General features: G+C 33.1%; 1 protein-coding gene across 1 annotated transcript in view; it reads right to left on the bottom strand.

The window, feature by feature from the left end:
* Positions 1 to 11,498, bottom strand: part of RDX (radixin) — a 58,151-nt gene that overhangs the window by 34,958 nt on the left and 11,695 nt on the right. Inside the window, exons 3-5 of the mRNA XM_011365420.2 lie at positions 7,276 to 7,359; positions 3,231 to 3,326; positions 2,430 to 2,704 (exon numbers count right to left, since the gene is read on the bottom strand). Of these exons, the coding sequence (XP_011363722.1) occupies positions 2,430 to 2,704; positions 3,231 to 3,326; positions 7,276 to 7,359 (455 nt within the window). The remainder of the gene's footprint in view (positions 1 to 2,429; positions 2,705 to 3,230; positions 3,327 to 7,275; positions 7,360 to 11,498) is intronic.

Raw genomic sequence — 11,498 nt, 5'->3', positions numbered from 1 at the left:
GTTAATTATCATCTATTTGCTAATTACTCCCTAAACTGTATCTAGAGTTCAAACTGCTCTCCAAGACCTGAACCCACATCTACAAATGGGTACTAGCTTTCTCTTGGTTATACTGTAGATTTTTCAAACTCGAGAGGTTCAAAACTGAAATCTTCCTCTTGCAAAATGTATTCCTTCCCCCTACATCTTGGCAAAAAGATATTACCACCACCTAGATGCCAAGTCAGAAACCTGGCATATAAAAATTTATGTATCTCAAGTTCTTTTAAAAGGAAAGAGATATTATCTCGTAGAGCTGATTATATCACCAGAGAACTAAACTCTACTGTGGGAAAACAGATTGCTTATCCAGGTTTCTCAGTTCAAGAATTTTAAGCATCCATCATCAAATTACAGTGTCTGATTTAGGATCACCAAATAACCTTCTGATTACTAATTTTCTCCTCAGGCATTTAAATAGTGAGAAAAACTGTGCTAAATACCATAAATGAAATAAGTCAATCATTGTGAAAGTATTTTCTTCATTATAAACCAAAAACTCAGTATTCTGACATTATAAGTCTCTTTTAAGTCTAGGTACCTTGAATTAGTTCTCCAGACACTATCAACTTGAATAACAAGTCTGGACCTTCAATGCTGAAGACTAAATCTTAAAGAGCATGTGCTATCTTCCTTCTTAAATAGAGTGGGTTACAGCACACATGCATTTATTTATTTATTTTTATTATTATTTCTTTTTAATTAAAGAAATCCTTTAAATTTCTCCTCTGTCCACCTCCCCCTATCCTGATACATGCATTTAAAATAAAGATATTATTTGGGCTTAAGTGTGAGTCCAGTGTTCAAAATATTTTTTTTAAATCACATGACTATTAAATGTACACCAGTGACATTATCTGGTACTTAACCAAATATTAATCTGATTTAACACTGAAATATATCTGTTATATTTTTTGAGATAAAATTGTTTTTTTATAAACAATTGAGAAATTTTGAAAGATAATTTTGATCAGGCATAATATTTAACTCATGTACTGACTTAAAACTTAATCTGCTGTGCATTTTACTATATATAAATTATACCTTAACTAAAAATAAAAACAAATCCTTATCTGAAAGGAATTTCTACAGTGCCAATAATCAATTACTTAATTCAGTGCTTAAAAAAATCTGAGACAAAGAATTTGGGGTTGGAATATAATCAAAACCAAACATACAGGCTAGCAAGTATCTTATAGTCTGATTTTTTGATGAACAACATGTATTATTTAACCTTCTAAGATAACTATTATTGCAATATTAAAGGGCAGAGAACAGCGCAACATTTAATAATTAAATACTAAAGCTACTGCACGTAATGGTATCTTATAAAGCATATGCCCACAGAATACAGTTAACTGAAAATAAATGTTAATGCCTATAATCAAAGGAAATTAATAACAGTGTACATGAAATAGTTTAGTCTTTATTAATATTTAGTACTTATGAAAAAGAAATTATATCTAAGAGCTTAAATACTATGAGGAAGTAGAGCACAACTAAATTTTAGGTTAAAAATATAGTTTGCCTTTAAATGGAACTTTTCAAATTTGGGAATTCGGACTAAGAACAGTAACAATTTCTCTCCAGGTTCTAAAAGAAAGGTCTCCATGTACAGTCTAATATCAGGGACATGTGTGCTACTATTGAGACTTCAAGTATTTGCAAGTCATATTTGATGCTATACTTTCTAAATTTCAGAAGTAATACTACCAACACATGCTTGTTTTACATTTTACAGTTAAAACTATAAACCATGCAGTTCATGAACAGTAATCATACACTGTATGGTAGGCACAGCAGAATTACTATCCCCTTCTGCAGATTCAGGTAAGGAGGCTCAGAGATTTTAGGTTATGCACCGAAGGTCACAAAACTAGCTAACGGTAGAATCGGTATTCAAAAATCTAGGTCTCTTATTAATTTTTCTTATGCCATGCTATTTTAAAATAACTTACAGAGGCAGCAGTATACTGCAGATAAAAACAGAGCACTAGACTAGCAGTCTGAAAAACTGAGTTTAAAACACCCTTTAAAAAGTTAGAAAATTAATTTTAATTCTATGGAGAAAACAAAAGTTGGTATCTATTATTCTCAAAAGCATTTATTAAGCACCTATCTGCCTGTGTGAGAATTTTTACCAAGCAGCCCAGTCATATCCTCCCCCCAAGCTCAAATCTCCATTTATTGTTTATCTGTGGAAATAAGAGAAGAGGCAGAAGTTTTAGGTAATTACAGACTATAAAAATCTACGTAGCTACTGAGTCATAACTTTTAAAACTATACTCTCTGATTCAGCTGGCAACTTAAAATCTAAATTAAAAAATCTATTTACAAACTTCTGAAATAAAACTTTTCAGAAACAGAACATAAAAGCATGTTTCACTTACCGCTGGGGTAGGAGTCTATCATTAGCCAGGTAGCCTTGTTTGTGAATCTCTTTGTTATAATCTCCATACTTGGCTTGGACAGCATAGGAAGCCAAAAGGACTGCAGTTTCTGGTGGGCAATATATCTCATCATTTAAGATAGCTTCTTTAACTTGCAAGAAGAAAAGTCTCTGGGTTATTTCTTGAATTAATTCCTCGGAAACGTCTTCAGGAAAGAATTTAGCTCTAAATTTGAACTGTAAAGGATTCTCTTTTTTAACATCTTGCTGTGTCACCTGGAACAGTAATTTCAGCTAATCAACAAAAATCTTAAGTTCACAATTAACTGAACCTAGTCACACCACATTCTTTTTGGAAGAAAGTAAGATGTGAAACATTAGTAAGACTCTAAATCTATAAATAAGATTATAGGTGTGTAAGACTGTAAACCTGTAAAATATATAGGAAAAAAAGATTCTATGCTCACAAATGTGATCTATAACTCACAGATCCTATCTAATAACCAGAATGAAACTTCTCTTGAGAGGCTTATCCTGCAGAGGTTTAAATCAAAGTCGAAGGACTAAGTTACACCTAGTAATAGTTCTGTGTTTTTTCAATAGGAAAAATAAACATTTCTTTTTCTAAGATGATAAGCTGATAGTGTATTATTGAATTAAAAGACATGACACCTTTAATAATTCAGAGAGATAATTGTAAAAGGAGATCTGAAATCAGACCTCAAGCTTCTCTGGCACAAACTGATGATCATAACTTCAGAGTTAACTTAATTATAGCTGAACGTTATTATGCATACTTTACCTTTTTATTTAGTTTAAGCCATGTAGAATAACCTTTGCTGTCCACATACTGTAGCCCAAAAAACCAGACCTCACGTAAACCAACTGTTTTCACCACCTTAAAAAAAAAAAAAGTAAATTTTAGTTCGTATTCACATTATAACTAGATGGCGCTATACTGTAAAAGAAAAACAAAACTACATAGGTATAACAGGTGTATTCCTTTGCTAGAGTTCTTTCCTAAATTTAACATATTAATTAAAAGAACATTTCTGAAAACTTAAATTCAGATTCAGTATATTAAATTTTAGAGTGTCATTTCAATCTTATTTGGTCCACTATTTTATAACTCCTTTTCCTTCTCATCTCCCATTATGAATCCAACAGATAATAACAGTGTAGGAAATAAGATACAGAGCTATCAAAATCCCACTTTCCTGTTTCAATTTACCCCCACAACTACACTATTGATTAGGCGAGGCAAACAGTATCATATAGGTGATTAGAGTCTCTGAGGACATGTAAATATCATACCCCAGGTTATCCAGTTGGTGATTTCGCCCCCACTGCTTGCCTTCACTCACCATCACATATTCTATGTTCTTCCCTCACTGAGAAAAAAACAAACATGCTTTGCTCATGCTTTTTTCCTCTGCCTGGAATGTTTCTTCTGTACTTTACTACCTGTTAAATAATTTATCCCTTAAGGGCCAGCTCAACTAACATGCATTCTGTGAATGAAGCTCTCCTATCTAGATAAAATTAATCACTTGTTCCTTGGTATTCCCATACTACTTTATGTATACTGCTATTTAGAACATTTGTTCTATCATTTCATAATTAACTTTATTAGTGTGTCTATTCCCCTTGACTGTTTAAAACTAAGGACAGAGATTATCTGCCTTATTTATCTTAATATCTATGTCGTCTTGAAAAATGATTAGCCCGTGGTAGGCACTCAAAAGTATTAGAGTAAATTAAGTGGTGAGCTAGGACACACACCCAAGATGGCACCAACACTTTAACAAAAGCATATTAAAGAAACAAAACAAAACAAAAACCTGTATTTAAAATAAAATGAAGGAACTGAACCAGGAGGTATGAGTTTATTAACACTTTAAAAGTTTTACAGGAAGATTCAACATTAGTTTTTAAGAGATAAATATTTTTGGTTGTTTTTTTTAGACTATAAAAACATGTCAGGCTTTTAGTTTCAAGATAGCAAATTGAACCGTTCAGTTTACTTTTCCTCTTGCAAAATTTCACTGAAATGACACATACAAAAAACTAAAAATAGGAAAAAATATTTAGCTGTGCTAGGAAAGGTTACCATCAAAAAAAAAACAAAACTGAGAAATTTCTGTATGATATGGGACATAAAAACTCATACTGATGCAAAAGCCGATCAATGCCAAACAACCAACACTTTAATGTGGACAAAGAGATACAGGATAATTTAACTTCAGCAAAACAAAGGCTGTCCCAACAGCAAAAGAAAACAATCCAACTCAGATTGGCAGTGGTAGGAAACTTACACAGGTCAAGAGCAACTAACTGACAGAAGTGTAGCTGGCCTCAGCTTTTGCCTCCAGGCTTTGTGATTCACAATGCTGGCTAAGTAAAAGGGGGAATTTGCCACAGTGGGCACATGGGACAGTACCTTAATAAAAGTTAGACTATCATGACAAACACCAGGAAGAACAAGAGAGCTCAGTTGTGAAATTTCTGAAAAGGCCCTATAGCCTCAAGTGGCTCTTTCCCTACTTCTGGAAGTGTTCTTGGAAACTTTCAATCATGTATTTATGTAAGTTAAAAAAAAAAAGGCTTGGGCACCTAACTATATGTGTATTTATAAACTATATACATGTTATCACATTAATACATTATAAAGTACATATTTTTAAAATAATTTGAAAGAGGAAAGATAAAAATAGAAACAAATATTTTAATATTTTTTTCTTGCATCCTAACAGATGTTAAGCACTCCCTCTGGAGATAAGAATAATCTCTTCTTTAATCCCACAGGTAGAAGCTGGAAGATGAGGCTAGTGAAGGAAAATCAGCAAAGAGCAAACAAAGGACCTCAAGCACTCAACTAGAGTCCCCCTACACACAGCATCTGGCTTCAAGCTAATATATTCGGAAGTGAGGCTTTACTACATGTGGACTCAGGTAGCTATGCACCCTCATTTGAGAGGACCCCTATCTCTACATCTGCTCCTGGCCAGACCCAGGAACTACCTATCTGCTAGCTCACCCCATAGAGTCACTACACCCAAAGTAAAGCCTACTTTTAGATCCTTGCATTCTAACTCAAGTGAATCTGTCAGGAAACAGAACAGTGACTATAAGAATTAACTATTGAGAGAGACCATAAGTTAACAATACTCTTTAACCTAGACCTTTATTTATAATATGAAAAAAATGTGTGTTATATATATGTATGTATCAAGTACTGTTCTATGTACTTTACATAGATTCTCAATTTATTCTCACAACCTTCTAAGGGAGTAATGTTATCATCCTAATTGTACAATCATCCTAATTGTACAAATGAGAAAAATAAGACAGAGAATAATTTGTCCAAAGTCAAACGGCTATAGTTGGGACCCTATTGTGGGCAGATGTGGCTCTACATATTACTGCACTAAATAAATGAGGTTTCATTTCCTCTGGTATCCAAACTAAAGCAATTCTACTTAATAAATGAATATTTTATTTCTCAGTATCAAATACCAAAAGGCCCACTTGTTGATTAGTTTCTGACTACCACAAACATTTCACTCACTACCAATATTTCGACTTGCTACAAAGTACAATAAATGCTAATTCCATTCACATTTTTATTCAAGACAGGCTATATATTTACAAACAGGAGGCCTAGAAGAATCAATAGAAGTAGATATTAGCTCACAAGTTAAATCTCTATAAATACATGTTGCATGTAGCTGCTTATAATTATTTTAAAAATCCATTCACTCACACACGCACAAAAAGCCTTTCAACTTCCAAAAAGACCTTATCTGGGCTTTCGAGATTATTAATTACCTAATCAGGAAATTAAGTATACTTTGTCAAAAAAAGAAACAACTTTCCAGAAATTTTTAAATTTTATTTCATTATATTTGATCAGCATGTAATAAAATGACACCTAATAAAACCAAGAGATCTAATAGATTTAGTGCTGTAATGCCAGAAACTCTCTCCATTCTCTAAGGTCAAGTTGGTCTGACCAGACTTCTGCTCTCCTACTCATAAGTAAAAGTTTATGTAAAAGTTATCCTCCTCTAAGTCTCATGCCATGCCAAGATACATCACTTTTCTCCTCTTTGCAATCGTCAATTCACCTTCTTAATCACTTGATATCTGGGCACCAATCCCTTTATCCTCCTTTTCTCAATAAAACTGTATTACTTACAACATTATATATAACATCGCCTGAGAGCTTAAATAACAATAATTAAAAAAAAAAAAAAAAAAAAAACACTAATAGTAGAGTAAGCCCTAGACAACTAAATTGGAATTTCTGGATGTGGTTTCCAAGCACTGCCTTTTTTAAAAAAGCACCATAGGTGACTCAAGTATGCACTGAAGAGAAAAAAAGCCATGATCAGTAATCCAAGTTCCTTAGCATGACACCCATGTTCTAACCCCAAGCTAGCATAGTATGAGCCCAGGACACCAAACTGCTGGTAGGTGCCTACTCGCAGCTTTTTTAACTCCCTGTGTCTTTGCTCCTGCCACCCCTCTGTCTAGGATCTCCATCTATTCCACTAAGTAGAATATCTTTGAATTCTTTTTAGTCCTCATTACTATGATTTGCATAACAAATGTTAAATAAATTCTCACTACTAGTATTTTTAAAAAATCCTATCCCCCAAATCTAAGGATGAGAAAGAATAAGAATATCACTATAGCTATTTAAGACATCTGAATGAGTAGTGTGAAAAATTCCACTGATACAATGTTGCATTATCAGTAAAGGTATAGAAAAACAGAGAGAGAAGCTACAATAGCATCCACACTATGGTGTCAAAAGCTGCATACTTCTTGTGGTTAAATGATACCTGGTCAAAAAGTTGTTTGCCAGTTGTATTGGGCTGGATGGCAAATTCCAGCTCAGCATCCATTGTGGTTACTCTTACATTGATCTGTAGTAAAAACAAAAAGGATAATAAGGAAAGAGAATATACTTACTAAGTATTAGGCCTGAGCAAATACTTTTATGTGATTTCTAAAGTAATGTGATATAATATGCAGGCAGTAAAGAGCAACTCCATAATTGTACCTAATAGTTTCTTTATTAGATAAAGTGAGATAGTTTGATTTTAATCATAGGAAATCTTAAATCTATTTTAAAGACAAAGACCTTATTAAGTCCCCTTTTAAAAACATTTACTGAATACTTCACATTTACTAAGCAGTTGGCAGTAAGCTTTCCATATTCTCATTTAGCCCCTGCAACAATACTAGGGGATATGTTCATTTATATAAAAACTGAAAGAGTTCCCATTACTTATCTAACGACATATGGATATCAAATGCAAGTATTTAAACTCAAAATTCTTTGAATGTCATTCACTATCTCAAATTTCTTTCAACACAAAAATCAGTTTTATTCATACTACAAATGTATTCACTTTTCAAAAAGCATTCATCTATTGCCCTTCATTAGATTCAATTCTAAATTCTAATTTTTTGTGTGTAAATAAATATCTTTCTAGCTGGCTATCTCACCAAAAACTTAACATGCCTTAACCAAAATTTTAGCTCAAATAGCATCTATACCTAGAATTCACCATGATGTGGTACAAATCTTTTTAAATTTTAACTCAACTATTAGAATTCTAAATCAGACTTGCTTCTCCTTGCATGTTTTACTCATTCTGACAACCACAACTTCTCTGCACATATAGGTCTCATACCTTTTCTAATCAAATGTATCTTATAGACTGTTCTTTCTTTAAATTATTAGGAAATACTGATACACATAAAACAATACATGTAACATATGTAAACAATGAAGCATAAAATAAAACCTATTGTGATATAAGAAATACATATTTAGTCTATATCTTGGTTCCTGGCACATACCTCCTAAAATCCTTGGAACTTCCTGAGTGACAGATGTGAGAGGAGCATCTTTTGTTATTCATAATAAACTCCTTTTTTCCATACCAGAGTTTATGCTAATGAGTTGACTCTAAACAGCCCCCACATAGCTTCAGAATGGGGGATGGTAACCAGAAAAATCAATCATGTGATTAGAGCCACCCACCTCAACCTCCAGTGAGGCAAGGCTAGAATTGAGTTCATCATCAATTGTCAGTGATTTAATCAATCATGCTTACATAATGAAACTTTCACTAAAACCCTAAAGGAAGGGATTTCAGAGAGTTTTCAAGTTGGTGACTGCATCTACATGCAAAAAGGATGGTGTACCCAAATTCTGCAAGAACAGAAGCTCCCATGCTCAGGACCCTTCTGGACCTCACCCTATATACCCGCTTCCTCTTCATCTGTATCCTTCGGTTGTATCCTTTACATTAACTAGTAATAGTTAAGTAAAGGATTTTCCTGAACTCTGTGAGTTGTTATAACAAATTAAAGAAACTGAGGAGAGAATCATGGGAATCCTTAATTTGTAGCCAAATCAGACAGAGTATGGATAACTGTGGGACCCACTACTTGTGACTGGTGCCTAGGGGTGGGGGAGGGGGGCGAGCGTTTTGTGACCTGAGCTATTAACCCGTGGGGTTCTGTGCTAAAACTCCAGGTAGTTGGTGTCAGAATGAATTAAATTGCAGGACACACAATTGGTATCCATACATAACTGGAAAATTGATTGGTGGTGGAAAACCCACCCATTTGGTGTCAGAAGTTTGTGAGTAAAGAAAAAGTTTTCATTTACCCATAAATCCACCATCCAACTTAATTAGAAATGACAAGTAATATTGCATATGCCAGTATTTCTTCTTTATGAATTGCCCTGCCCTAAATCCCCCACAGGTAAACACAAACCTGAATTTTGTGTTTGTCATTCCCTTGTTGTTTTTTTTTTTTAAAAAAAGAATAGTTCTATCGTGACTGTAAGTATATGTAAAATACTTATTTTTTCTTGATTTTTAACTATATTGAAATCATGTAGTACTTACTAACAGAAGTCTTCTTTCTTGATGTGGGCAATGGTTACATGAATATATTTTATAAAAAGTTAACTATACACTTAAGATATAAAAAGCTTAAACAAAAATTTTATTACACTGTAGTTCACTTTTTCACAATTGTATTTCTAAGATTTACTGTTTTTGTGAGTAGCTGCAATTCATTCATTTTTACTGCTATACCATATCTACATTAGACAATAATTCATTTACCCATTTTCCTGTCAGTGGACATTAAATTTTCCAATTTTTGGCTATTAAGACTAATACTGCTATGAACATTCTTATACCTATGTGCATACATGTCTGAGTTTCTCTAGAAGTATATACTCAGAAGAATTCTTGGATCATAAAGTATGCATACCTTCAACTTTACTATGTAATGTTAAATTGTCTTCCAACATGACTGTATCAACTTAAACTCTCATTAATAGTGTGTAAGAATTTCTGCCGATCTATATTTTCAACAACAGTGGATATTATCAGATTTTTTCATGTTTGACAATCTAATGGATGTAAAATATCTCAATATAGCCTTAATGGGCATATCTCTGATTCCCAATGAGGCTGAGAACATTTTCAGCCTTATTATGTGTGGTATGCATAAGATGGTCCCCATGATCTCCAACATCTGGTATTACTCTCTTGATTATGTTACATTAGATGACAAAGGGGATTTTGCAGATATACTTAAGGATACTAATCAGTTGACCTTAAAATAGGAAGATTATGTGGGTGGGCCTAAGCTAATCACATGATTCCTTCAAATGCAAAGCCTTTTCTTTGGTTGCAAAAGTCAGAGAGATTCAAAGTACAGAGAGGAATTTGACACAAAATGCTGAACTGAAGGGGCCATGGGGCAAGGACCTGTCACCAGCCTTTAGGAGACAAGAGTGACCCTTGGCTAATAGCTAGAACGTAAGAACTTCATCCTCCAGTAAAAAAGGATGGATCATTTTGCAAAGAAATTAATTTTGCTAATAAAAGGAATGAGCTTGGAAGAGAATCCCAAGCTCCAGATGAGAGAATGTAGCTAAACTAACCGTTGATTTCAGACTAGTGAGACCTTGAGCAGAGAACTCAGTCACATCATTCCAAATTTCTAATATATAAACCTGTGGGATAATAAATGGGTGTTGTTTTAAGCTACTAAATTTGCCAGTAATTTGTTACAGAGCAACACAGAATACAATGTTATTGACTATTTAGTCTCCATATATTTGAAACGTCTATTCATGTCTATTGCTTATTTTTCTAAATGGATTGCTTGCCTTTTTCTTACTATGTAGATCTTTATATATCCTAGACACTAAGCCTTTGTCAGTTATTTGTTACAAAAAAAAAAAATTCCCAGTTTGTAGTTTGTCATTCTACTGTATGAAGTACCTTTAATTTTACTATTGAATTTATCAATGGTTACATACAGGTATCATTTTCTGTGCCATATTTAAGAAATCTTTCCCTATTCTTGAGTCATAAAAATATTCTTCTATTCTCTACTAAAGTTTTGTTTTTCATAATTTGTCTTCAATGATTTTTACTTATGATTTCAGGTAGAAGTCCAATATCATTTATATCTCCATACGAATAAAGACATGGATTTAAAATATCCAAACAATGTATACTGATTAGTTAATTTGCTCCCCAAAGACTACTCTGTCAAATATCTATGAGTAGGGATCTGATTTTGTGCTCTCTATTTATGTTGCATTGGTCAATTTACCTATTCTGCCGATACTTTCTTGTCTTAATTACTCTATCTTTAAATAAGTCTTCGTAACTGATAGGGAAAGTCTCCCTTCATCTTCAGAACCATTTTGGCTATTCTTAGCTCTTTGTTCTTGCTCTTAGCTTCATATAAGTTGTAAATTTTTCATTATGAACCATAATCAATACCCCATTATGATTTATATTGGAACTACACTAAATTCATTAATATAATAAATTCTCTTGGGTGAGAAATGACATCTTTTCAATATTGACTCTTCTCATCCATGACTATGGTTCTAGTATATAAAAAAGATAATTGATCTTTAAAAATATAACTGTATATCTAACAATCTTGAAGAATTCAGTTATTAGTTCTAGTAGCTGTTTTGGAGATTCCTAAGGATTTTCTACATAAA

This window comes from Pteropus vampyrus, unplaced genomic scaffold (genome assembly GCF_000151845.1).
Source record: "Pteropus vampyrus isolate Shadow unplaced genomic scaffold, Pvam_2.0 Scaffold110, whole genome shotgun sequence".
NCBI lineage: Eukaryota > Metazoa > Chordata > Mammalia > Chiroptera > Pteropodidae > Pteropus > Pteropus vampyrus.
This window is presented reverse-complemented; position numbering and strand designations above follow the sequence as displayed.